Source organism: Artibeus jamaicensis, unplaced genomic scaffold (genome assembly GCF_021234435.1).
Source record: "Artibeus jamaicensis isolate MK-2021 breed Jamaican fruit bat unplaced genomic scaffold, CSHL_Jam_final contig_240, whole genome shotgun sequence".
In the NCBI taxonomy this organism is placed as follows: Eukaryota; Metazoa; Chordata; class Mammalia; order Chiroptera; family Phyllostomidae; genus Artibeus; species Artibeus jamaicensis.
This window is the reverse complement of record NW_026521506.1, coordinates 18,951,302-18,964,149: the sequence shown is the minus strand read 5'-3', so window position 1 is coordinate 18,964,149 and position 12,848 is coordinate 18,951,302. Positions and strand designations below refer to the sequence as shown.

The following is a 12,848-nucleotide window of genomic DNA, read 5'->3' as shown; positions in this document are numbered from 1 at the left end:
AGGACAATTTTCATGAAGAGGAGAATTAGGAAAACCTGGATCTGGAGGTTCTTGTGGGGCCTCATAAGGACAGTGGGAATCTGGGCTGAGGTGCTGGCTTTACATCATTGCCAGAGGCTGATCTGGAGTGTGTATACACATGCACACACACACAGGTCAATAGTTATTTTGGTTCTTCTTATAGTGAAACAGAACACTGTTATTTCTGTTAGTAATTTTGTTAAGTATATTGTTTTCAGAACACAGGATACCACAATTCTAACAGAGAAGATAGGCACTGGAATTTTAGGGGTAGGAAGAAGAATGCAGTAAGTAGCAAGATGTTTTAAATATATTTTCAGCATATTCAAATGTCTTGCCCTGGCTGGTGTGGCTCAGTGGATTGAGTGCCAGAGATTCCCTGTCAGAGCAAATGCCTGGGTTACAGGCCAGGCCCCCATTTGCGAGCATGAGAGAGGCAGCTCACTGATGTTTCTTTTGTACATAGATGATGTTTCTCTCCTTCTTTTTCTCCCTCCCTTCCCCCCTCTCTGAAAATAAATAAATAAAATCCTTTAAAAAATACATTCAAATACCAAACAAGTCCTGGTTTTCCCTATTTAATAGGGATATTGAAGTCTACATAGAAAATTACCAGGATTATCTGGCTTGGACACTTCATTTGTTAGCTTAAAGTTCTATCATGCATCCTTCAAGGCATAGCTCAGTCACATGCCAAATAATTCTCAATATATGTTTACTGAATGAATGAATGAATGAATGAGTGAATGAACAAATGAACGAACATTTATTCAACTACTCTTGCCTCAGATCTCTTCTCTAAAATGAGATTGTTAATTGAGCATCAAGACCCCTGTTAGGAAATCAGGTTCTAAAAATTACTTGACGTATTCAGTGGTTGCAGGGAAAAGTTACTAAATTATTTCAATCTGTGGATTTTACTTCTAGCTGTTTGTCAGAAGGAAAAAGAGCAAATGAGTTAGAAAGAATACAGGAGAAACCCCTGATTGCAAAAGAATAGTCATGGGCTTCAGGCATAGAAGTGCATACAATGTGTGTAATATTTTTCTCTCTTTTGGCTGAACTCAAGCTTCCTGTAGCTGAAAGCAGATGGCACACAAAAAGCTTACAATGTAGAAAGCCAGTTTTCCCTGCATGAGAAGAACTGAGAGAATTGGGAGCACTTTAACTTCTTGTCTCTTCTAAGTAGTGATAACGATAAAGACCAGAAAGTGTTCTTGGGGTCTCAGTAGTCTAAAACCCAGATTACCTGAGTCAGAGCAGGTCTTGGTATCAAAGTACTCCCTCTGCTGAGAAACCCAGAATGACATTAAGGGCTGATTTATAATTGTTTCTTTTTACATGAAACATAGCAGTTTCCTTTAAATATCACTCTAAGAAGTTATTAAAAGTGTATGAACTATGCTCATAACTAAACATAGGTAGTGTCTATTCCTGTTTGTTTCATAATTCACTTTGTTAAGAAAAAAAAAAAAACATAACTGAGTTGAAAATCACGCTATATTCTCAATCATTTCCTGTTACCCAAGCCAAGAGATAGCCATATCCAGGCACCACACTGTTCAGCGACCCAAATTCCAGACCCAGTGCCAAAAAGGAAAAAGTTGTGTTTAAAGGGCTGGACTTGTATACATAAATTGTACTGGCTAAGGATCCTTGGCTTAAATAGTGGCACTGCCACCTGTGTACAGACCAGGAAACTATAGATATATCACTTAGTCTTTCTAGACTTCACTTTCCTCACCTGTAAAATGGCAATAATGATAATACCCACCTTAGATGTTGTTGTAAGGATAATAGAAAAGTAGAATTACATCACTTGACAGGATGCTTGTCCAATTATAACCACAGAATTTATTAAGTGTTATCACCATTTGAGACATCAATTTTGTCCCCCCCAAATCTAAAGTAGAGAGTTTAAAAACTGTCTAGGTGAATGAATAAAGAAGACATGGTGTGGGTGTGTGAGAGAGAGACAGAGACAGAGATACAGAGACAGAGAGAGACAGAGAGACAAGAAGTCTTCAAGGATATGGAGAGTCATTTTGTTCAGAGAAAAGCCTGAAGTGTATAAAAATGGAAAATTATACAACAATAAACAAAAGGAAATCTTGCCATTTGCAACCACATGGATGGATCTACAGGGTATTATGCTAAAGTGAACTGTCAGGCAGATGTCAGGCAGAGGATGACCAAAATGTATGGTTTCATGTATATGTGGAACCTAACAAAACAAAGCAAACCAATGGACTCAATAGAAACAGAGACCAAAGTGATTGTGACCAGAGGGGAGGGATGTGAGGGTGGGTAAAAAGTGGAAGGAGGATATGGTCAGTAATATTGTGATAAGTTTGCACAGTGACAGATGATTACTAGAATTAGTAGGGTGATCACATAGTAAGGAATAAAAATGCCAAATCACTAAATTGTACATCTGAAACTAATGTAACCAAGATAAGATTGCATAACAACTAAAAATTTTTTAAAAATCCAGGGCATCTGCACAGTTCTCAGGTGGGCCGTGGAACTATCTTTTGTCCTGTTCTTAAAATCTGGAGAGTACCCTTTCCTCTGAATTCAGCAAGTTCTCCTGCACAAATTCTGGTTGGTATCCAAAGCAAGATGTCTAAAGATTCTTAATCCTGAGGGAGCACAGAAGTATTTTCCCATTACTTCTCTGCTGTAAAAAATAAGAACACTTGATAGGAGATTGGTGGAATCAGTGTCATTGGCAAATAGGAAATCAATCCACAGATCCTTATGCTGGCTGTGAAGCCTGTACCCATATGCCAAGTAGTAATGAACATGACATCATTTGCAAACACTGCATCCCCTTCCTCAAATCCTGAGTGTAGGTCACCTTGCTCCAGAAATTCTATTTCCTGAAACACCTTAGATCCAGAAAAATCACTGATTATTGACTATTGCCTCAAATCCTCCATCATTTCCCCCCTAGCTTTTCATTTAGATTATTTAGTTCACTGGGCAAGAAATGAACCCAGTGTTACAGATATTTTGCCTCTGAATCTTGCACATTTTTAGTCTGCCAAAATGTCTCATCATAGAAACACCTCATTTATGTTTGTTAGCCACCAGTCAGTTCATAAAATAGCAACCATTCTTTCAAGATCTTTAAATATTATTGAATAAAATGGAATGAAAGTCACTTAGAGAAACAGGTGCTTTTGTTGGCTCTGGATTCTGAGTCACACATGAGGCAACCCATTTGGTTAAGAATAAATTTATTGTATCTACGGAGTATTTCCCACATGTTGGAGGAGAGAATTTTAGAAAATGGGTGTGACTGCCTTGACACACATGCTCCAAGTTCGCCCAATATAATCTTCCAATGTCAATGACACTAGCTTATCTCCGTGCCCCACAAGAGAGAACCTGAAAATTTTCTCAGTAATGGTGTGGCTTCCCATCTCTTTGCATCTGCAAAGATTCCCAACTCTTTCCTCCCTTTGAGCTCACCATCGGTCCTTGACCTAATAACTGGTCACTTAGATGTTTTGATGAATGGTCAATGAAGATGGACAGCAATCTGGCAAGTAGCTCCATTTGTGTTTATCTTCATGAAGGAAGGCTGTTCGAAATCTCTCACTTTTAGAGTTTCAGAAAGATAGGCAATTCCTTCCTGCTTAAAAGATATAGAGACTTCTCCTGCTTAGTCTGAGTTCACTCATTTTTTACTCATCACAGTCACATCTGTTTGGATTTCTCTATTTCTCCTGGAGATGCCTCTTGAGAGCAGGTCCCCTCAACTTCTTTACAGATCATCTGAGACCTGCCAAAAGAGACTGGCAGCCCTGACTGGCAAGGCTCAGTTGGCTGGGTGTTGTCCCACAAAGCATAGGGTCTCCAAAAGAGATTGGCAGTCTTGACCTGCTAGCTTTGTTGGCTGGTCCCATAAAGGGAAGTGTCAACAGATTCCCAGTCAGGGAAGATGCCTGGGTTGCAGGCCTAGTCCCTGGTCAGGGACCTTACGAGAGGCAACTGATTGGTATTTCTCTCATACATCAATATTTGTCTTCATCTCTTTATCTTTCCCTTCCTCTCTGTCTAAGAATAAATAAATAAAATTTTAAAAATAGAGATTGACAGAGAACGATTCACATTCTATGCTCTGATAACTTGCATAACTCTCTCTGAAAAGAATGCTAAAGCTTGGTTCTCAAGTGAACGCACGAAGAGTGGAGCCAAGGAGACTTCTGTGTTTTTCTTTGGAGTCTAATTTAGAGTTTATGTTCTGGTGGGGTGGGAAGAAAAAGAGGAGAGCAGAATTATGAGGAGGGAAGATAAACATGTCGGAGGAACAGGGTCCTATAAAAAATCATAGCCTCCCAAAGCCAAAATGACTTTAAGAAACATTTCATCCAGAGGTTTTCAAATGTTTTGTATTTAATAATGGAATCTTTGTTTCGTAAGAAAGGATACAGCAAGCCCTAGTATATAAAATAAATGAAAGCAGAGGTACTATGGTGAAAACACTGGTAAGGAAACTTATATCCCCTCCATATACTCTTAGTGCTCTGCAGAATACTATTTGAAAGCCATTAATTGACTCTACAGTATTACTTTAAAGATGGGAAAACTGAAATCCCAACAGTAGAAATGACATGCCCAAGGTCACACAGCCCATTAGTGACAGAGTCAGGGTTATAACATATGTCTCATGTTACCCAGGCTAGAACTCTTTGTGAATTGAATTGGACAAAGGAGCTACAGTGTTTGTTTTTCCTGAACATGATCAAGGAGTTTGGTGTATAGTACAGTTGGGGGAGGAGACAGGAGAAGCAAGGAAGAGTGGACCTGTCCATTATATAAGAGTTGGGAGCCATGGAAATTTGAAACTATAAATCTGGAGTAGTCCCAGGAAGTTCCACAGCAAGGGTTACAGTGTGAACTGGTAAGCACAGAGCAAGACAGGAGGAAAAGGTACATTGGAATAATTGTCAATGGAAAGTTCTTTTTTCTCCCTCCCACAAAAATGCCATACTGCTGGTCTGGGGTGGCAGTAAAACACAAAGGAAAGGTAATACATACTTCTCCAGGGTGGGCTGCAGTTCTTTCTTGTGGTGGCAACTTTGCCTGCAAAGTCCCCCATCTGCCACAGACCAAAGTGAAACTACCAAGACATGACCTGCTTGGGGAGGAAAGGTGGTTGATCCCTCAAAGGAGCAGGGCCAAGAGCCCCCTCCTCAAGGGGCTTTTATTGGATTCATTTGCACAAGAATACAGGTAAGGATCAAACAATGGATAGCATTCAAAGAACTATGAGTGCTTATTTTCAGTCAGATAGCTAACCAACCATAAAACTGAGGAACAAACTTCTTGCTTGGACCCTTATTATTTAAATGAGAGCATTCTAAACAAAGCAGGTTTCACAGGATTTTACATATTTTTTCTTAGGCCTGATCACCCCAAATCCTGCTCTAGCTGGCAAGGGGCTGCACCATCTCCCCCATCACAGGTTTTCCAGCTTAAGTGGATTAGAGCCAGGAAGCACTTCTCCCAGAGGACTTGGGGACTCAGCTATGTCAGAATAGCTGGGGGGTGAGGGTCCATCACTCCTTCTTTGTTGCAGCCCCCCAAGTCCTTCCATGATGGCCTCCCAAGTGATCGTGTATGGCTTAGGTTGACCCCCTCTGAACAGTCCTACTGTCTCTGACTAACCGACCAAGTGTTGGGGGCAGGGGATGAAGCAGAGACAAGCTTTGTCTCCTTAGTGGCTCACATTCCAGAGGTTGCTCACTCAGCCTTAGCCATGGGGAGCAGTTACAACTCCTGAAACCAGGCAGAGCGGTTCCCAATACTTTCTTTCATATGCCTTCCTATGATGACTGTGTTTTGGGCATAGTTCTCCTTTGAAGATTAAGATTCAAGAGTTACAGTCACATTATTGTCTGAATTTGAAAGTACTGAAGAAATACACATGAGAGTTCGGAAAAGATCAAATTATCTGCTTAATTAATGGTTAATTAAGCTGATAGCATAATATGATTTGGATCCAAAGTCAAAATGGCCTTCTTCCACTTCCCCTGGATGATCCCCTAATCTTGTCACAGGCCTTTGTGTGTTACCCTAGTGGGGAATGCATGTGGTCTGTAGGCAGACAGAACACAGATTTAGAGGCTCCTATTTCCATTCTCACTAGTCATGTGTCACTTCGTGTCTATGGGAAGGAAATAATAAAAGGTGCGTATAAAAAGGCAGAAGTAAATTTTATGGGCTGATGGAACATACAACAGGAAGAGCTTCTGGGCCCCCTGCACACTCTCATTTTTCAAGATTATAAAATTTAAGAAAGATATGTTTTAAACACCTACAGAATCTTATCAGCTTTGGCATAGTAGTTCCCTGAGCTCATGGCATAGGGGTAAGAACTGTTGTATTTACATGTTTTTGCTTATGACTTTACCATGATGTACCTCCCCATTATATATTCTTGAACCCTTATCCATGTATGTTTACCTCTGATACCCACCTCAGAGTGGCCATATCAGTAATTGTCCAAGCATCCTGAAGATACCTTATGAATAGTATTTGCACAAGCCAACAGTGAGTGCTCTCCTGGTGGAGAATGGAGGTAAAAGAGTGTGTGAGAAAACCCTCATTTTTTTTCAGTACCATTTCTTCATTCCTACTCTTTTCAAGTTCTAGCCCTTGCCTGAATCAGAACTTTGTCCATCTTTAAGCTTTTTCATGCCTACTTTGGTTTAGGCTTCTCCCAAGAGAGAAGCAAGAGGAAAGGAAAAAAAAGGCCCTTGGGGTTGGGGCTCCTCAGAAGATAGAAACATGCACAGAGTGAGTAGGAACATCTCCACTGCACATCCCATACCCCAAATGTTTGGCTGTGGTCAGAGCTTCTTCTGACCCTTCTTTTGGTGAGAGTATCTCCCTTTGTGGCACTTGGAATTTGAATTGCATACATCCTGAGCCAGGAAACATCCTCCTACCCTTCAGAATCAGTATAAATCAGTCATCATCAATTACTTTCAGTAAATTTTTATTAAGTATAAGTTCTGTGGCAGTAACTGTGCCAGGTGATGGGACTATGGTAGTGAACAAGACCCAGTCCTGAGTTTCAGGGTGTTCAAAGTTCAGTAGGAGCAGAGTAGGACTTTCCCCCATGAATCACAATCCAAAGAAGTGGACACTTGAATTGACTTCTCCTTTTATCTTGGCCTCCATTTTCTTGTGGGAAAGCAAAAAGAGCAAAGCTGTAGACTAACCTATTTCTGCCAACACAAAATAGTGCTTCTGATGAGGCAAGAGACATTCAAGATTGGGGAGAAGTGTAAGGAGCAGGTAGTAGCAGCTCCCCAGTGGAACACTGGAATCCATATAAGGGTCAGGTGATTCAGCTCTGATGGGCTAAGAAACCTGAGTTTCCTAGTTGGGAGTTCAGGCAAGAAAACACTGGCTGAAGTCTGGGCACTTGGGTTTGCATCTACATCTATTCTGAAAAGATATGAGAGCGGGGGTGGGGGGAGAGTCCAATAAGGGTGTGTAGTGGCAGCTGTAAGATAGAGCAGCCCTACTACAGGGGGCATCCTTTTTGGCATCAGAAATCAAGTAAAATAGTAAGACAATCCTGACTGTTTGAAGGTAGGGATGTGGATAAACCATTCTCTGTAACATTCTTGACCTCAACATTCCTTCTTTTTTCTCCTGCAGATTAAAATGTAAAGCAGGGAAAGGATAGAACTTGTGAATACAGTGAGGTGGACAAAAGGCCAGACCCGATTCCTGAATTGGAGGGAAAAGAGGTGGTGTGAGCTTGAGGAGCAGGAAAAAAAATGAAATGTTAGGAGATTGGAGATGGGCTAGCTAATATAAGGAGGTTTGGCTCTGCATTTTCCCAATACTCCTTATGGTGAACGACTCAAGCTCTCTGTTTGGACCCGAACATAATGATGAGGGGGCATAGAGGAAAAAACGGGGTTCGGACAACACAAATTGGCTCAAAATGGAAAGTCAGCATAAACCACTGGGTGGCAGTGTGGTGTGCGGGCGTAGCTCTGCAGTGCCTGCTGCTAAACCCCCGTCTGGGAGCTCTGGTCTCTCTCCTGAATGACTACAGGTGTCGTCAGGCGAAATATCTCAGTAGGGGTGGTGAGTCCAAGCTTGGGGCAGGTGACTGGCAAACTTCCCAGGAACTCAAGCCGGGATGTAACCTGGCCAGCTGAGAGTCAAGGACTAAGAATCATCGCACCCCGCCATCCCCCATTTTCAAGCACCACCCCCCTCCACCCCCAACCCCTTTCCTCCAATGCAACTACCTCATCCTGGTGCCTCCTCCATCACTGCTCCCGAAGCTCCTTTCGGGAAGAGGAGGGGAAAAGGATTTGGCGGTGGGGCAGTGCTTAAGCCCCTACAGGTGTTAGCCTGAAAGGCCCACTGGGGACTTGGGGGGTGGGGTGGGTGGGGGCAGCCTGTGACCTGAGCCTGCAGGCTGGGCTCTGGGAGGGAGGGGCTGCCAGCGGAGGGGGGCCTCTGAGAAACTGTCGCGCTCTTCCGGAGGGTGTCTGCAAGAACAGATTCCTGTGCTGAGACTGTACCGCGCCCTGAGCAGCAGCAGCTGCCGCCAGGAAGCCGAGAAGATGGGAGGCCATTACCTGTTTGATCACCGTGGGAAAGCTGGCACCGGCCAACTTTTCCCGATAGTCACCCCAAGAAGTTGTAAGGACTAGTCGGAGGCTTGGAGGGGACAGGGTGAGGGCGCGCCCCCCGGGCGCTTTTCCCCCTTCCCCCCTCCCTTTCGCTGCCTGTGCTCGGGGCCTCTTACTCGCCTGCGCTCTCCCTCCGCCCGCCTCCCTCCTCCAGCCCCCTCCGCCAGGCACAGACGGGGGCGTTGCCGCCAAACTCGACCCGAGCCTCTCGGACTTGCACAGTGTCCTGGGGCGCAGGGGTCGAGCGCAGTCGTGAAGCTCTGCCTCCGCCCGCCAGTCTTGCCTTCGATCCCGGCCCGGGGCTGTGGCATCTACTCGGACCCAGGCAGCCCGCAGCTCGAAGCCCAAGCGGGAGCCGGATCACCCACCCCCGGAGGAGCTCGGAGGGCATGCTGAGCACCCTCCTTGGCTGAAGCCCAAGTGAGGAGAAGCCCGGACGATCGCAGGCTAAAAGAGCCAAAGGCGGCTCAGAGGCGAGACAGAGCGGGCGAGCAGCGGAGGAGGAGCGGGCGGAGGAGGCAAAGCCAGAGAGGGGCAGCAAAAGAAGTGGTGGTGGTGGGCGTCGTGGCCATGGCGGCGGCTATCGCCAGCTCGCTGATCCGGCAGAAAAGACAAGCCCGCGAGCGCGAGAAATCCAACGCCTGCAAGTGTGTCAGCAGCCCCAGCAAAGGCAAGACCAGCTGCGACAAAAACAAGTTAAACGTCTTTTCCCGGGTCAAACTCTTCGGCTCCAAAAAGAGGCGCAGAAGGAGACCAGGTTGGAAAGGGCTCTTGGCTGGTTTTGTTTTATTTGTTTAATACTTTAAGAATTTCGAGGGGCTGGAGGTCGTGTAGGTAAGCGTAGGTGAGTTTGTCTTTGGCCCATCTTGTGCGGATGTGGCCACTTAGCCAGTATGCGTGCGGAGGAAAGCGATTGCTTTCGATTGCTTTCCTGCCGTCTTCGTATTGGTACCATGCTTGCTGCATTGCTACTGCCTTGGGACAAGTGTAGAGCTTTGGGGCATACCCTGCAGAGGCGGTGCGCCCCCAGCTTAAGACGTGCCACACGTGTGCATGTCCCTGGGCTCTGGGCAAGCTCAACCCAGACAGGACTATTGTGTGTCTGTTGGGCGGCAGGGAGTGTAGAAATTGCAGGTGCGGAGCCGGACAGACACCACTTCCCCCCACACCCAGGAGAACCCAGGGAATCCCTCCCTAGCTTTCATTCCTGCGAGTCTGACCCTTCCCTTCCAGATTCTGTGGGCTTCGGTTGTTTAGGCATTCAGTTTCTTTGATCACTTTTAAGGTAATCGGTATAGATTTGACTTGTGGTGCAGCTTGGGGGGGGGTTAGATTCCTAGAACCTTTTGGCAGATACCTTAGTGATCTGGTTACAATAGTAAAAGTGTGGTTACATGCTACTAAAATGCAGGATTGGAGAGAGAATTTAAACTCATAGCTAGAGCGTGGGTCCTTTAGAACCTATTCAGTATGAGAGTAGCGCGATGTTCAGTGCCGGAGAAAATTCACTCTGTTCTAGGTGTCAGGTTGCCTCTAGGTAGACCTTCTGAGGAACATACAGCTTATTTGGCCGTTCTCAGCCAAATGAATCCTCTCCGCTTGTTTTCTTTAACTCGCTAAATACTGCAGAATTTTAGGCTTATTCGTCACTATGCTATTTCTCTTTTTATGTGTACTACATACCCTTCAATGGAAATACAAACATACATTTTCCTTTGGCTTGAAGTTTTTAAGGCATTAGCTGTAAATAGTTTTAAAAAGGCTTAAGCAGTTAGGAAGCATGATTATTTGGCCCAAATAATCACGTAAATATTTCAGTGCAGGTGTCTGTATTCTATATAAACAAATTTTGGATGACATGGCTGTTACTGGAAAATTAGATACATTATTAATTTATGGTGATTCACAACTGAAAATCATTTTAATTGAGAACATATTTTAGATAATCATATTTCTGATACTAAATTTGAAAATAAGTATGAATTTTCTTTCCTTCCCACCAAAAACCCCCTGGTTGTTTTGCACCATTTTTTTTCTAAGGGTAATTAATATGCTAGTGTATGGTAATGGTTGCTTTATTCTTCCCTCCTCCTCTTTTTTTTTGTATCCCAGCTCAATTTTCTTAATATAAGTCATTTGATGGGGTTGTGTGTATTTATGCATTTCAGCTTTCTTAGAATGGAGAGGACTATTTATTCAAATCACCATAATTCTGAAGGAGATCTTGAGTAGTGTGTTTTAGGTTCCTGGTTGGCAAACCATTCTAAATGATCTTTGAACTTCTTTTCCTTACAAAAGAAATGTGGCACATTGTTAAAAGGCAGCATATGCTGATTGGCAACCCATTCCTAATGCTCAGTGAGAGAGAGGACCAGTCTGCAAGTCAAAGCACAAGCTATAAGAAGCTGTAGCTTCTTTGAGAAGCTTAGGGCCTTCCCAGTGTTACAAGATAGAAATCAAATGTTTTCAATCAAAGTTTGTTTTCTTTCTTTCAGAGGTCTCCTTAAAAGTATAGCTTGACCTTCTCCACTAAAAGTTGTAAATGAAATTAAAAGTTTGAATTCTGAGTCTTTTCACATACCTATGCACAACTTAATTGATCCAACCCATCATTCTCTTTACAGAGCCTCAACTTAAGGGTATAGTTACCAAACTATACAGCCGGCAAGGCTTCCACTTGCAGCTGCAGGCAGATGGAACCATTGATGGCACAAAAGATGAGGACAGCACGTACAGTAAGTGACTACAAAATAAATTAGTATATCTCAGCATGTTGTTGGCACTGTGTTTTCTTTGATTTTTGAAACAACCTTTGCTCTATCCTTAAGAGAATGCAAAATATAGTCAACACTGTATCATCCTGTTCATGCAGGTTAACTTAAAGGAAGTTGAATCTGAAAATACCTAAAATAGTGAACTATAGCAAATAATGTTGACACCATCTGAAGAACAATCCAAATGTCATCACCATGGTAATCTGGATAGATTTTGGCCATCCTTTGGATTTTATTATTTTTTTCCCCACAGAAAATTTACTCACCCACACACTGATCCTGAAATAGCATGTTATCTCTACTCTTAAGAACTGGTCTGTCCCAAGAGAGAGTAGTGGTATCATGTCATGAGAATTCATTATTACAAGCTTTCATTTCTATTCTCCCCTCTGCACACACACTGATAGCTCCAAGACTAATTGGGATTTTAACATTTAGATACCTCCATAGGTGGGTAAAGAGATTTCTTTTAGTGCTTTATTTTTAACCATGGGTTAAATAATGACCGGATTGGAGACCATAATGGGGAGCCTAAAAAGGAAACAGGTCCAAAATAAAGTCAATTTCTTATCTAATGATTGAAATAAGGTGATTCCAAGGTATTATATAATCTTTCATTATGTATGCTTTATTTATTTGGAGTAATAAAAAGAAATGCACAAATAGTGAAGCCCTCTCTTCAGTGATAACAATTGGTGTTTTGCAATTTGTGAAGCTCTAAAACACCTAGTTTTGACAATTGATTCTCCATTTTCCCTAATTTATATTTCATTTTCCTCAAACTTTGATAATTTCCCAGAAATATTTCCACTGTCAGCTGAAAACAGCCAAGGAAAGCTGGTATAAAAGCTAATGAGTCCTCTGCAGCGCTTGTAGAGATGTGTGGCTGTAGACAGCAAAGCCATGAACTGTGGTCCCAATGTTGTGTTAAAGAGTTTCATACCTGTTAAGACTGCGTTCCTGGGCCGATGAGCACGCTATGACCTCAGAAGGAAGTCACCTTTAATTACCCTTGAAGAAAACTCTTTAGGTACTTAGGTTGAAAAATATTCATACTGAATGGTTCTTCACTGTTTTTGTGAAATACCATGTTACTGTTGTGATATTGAAGTATTGTATTCTTTTATGCATGTCTATTTGAAACAATTAGTCAAGTGTAACTACACAGTTTTATTATAATCATATAACAGACATTAGTATATGATGATCAGTAACAAAACATTCTCATAAATTAATATGTATAAATTGGTATTTGGGGAAGGGAATTAGGGGATATAAACTGCTGTTTTCCAAAGTACCTCAGCAAAATGCATCCTTTGGGCCTTATTGAAAAGAAGCTTATGATTATCTGCTAATGAGCCTCAACCAGTCAACT

General features: G+C 42.8%; 1 protein-coding gene across 7 annotated transcripts in view; it reads left to right on the top strand.

Moving 5' to 3' along the window:
- Positions 1-12,848, top strand: part of FGF13 (fibroblast growth factor 13) — a 610,827-nt gene that overhangs the window by 519,811 nt on the left and 78,168 nt on the right. For 6 of the 7 annotated variants that reach the window (XM_053662402.1, XM_053662396.1, XM_053662397.1 and 3 more), the window contains one exon: positions 11,324-11,434. In XM_053662402.1, the coding sequence (XP_053518377.1) occupies positions 11,324-11,434 (111 nt within the window). Of the gene's footprint in view, positions 1-8,552; positions 9,457-11,323; positions 11,435-12,848 lie in introns of those variants that run through there. The other variant, XM_037146050.2, reaches the window with a different exon arrangement.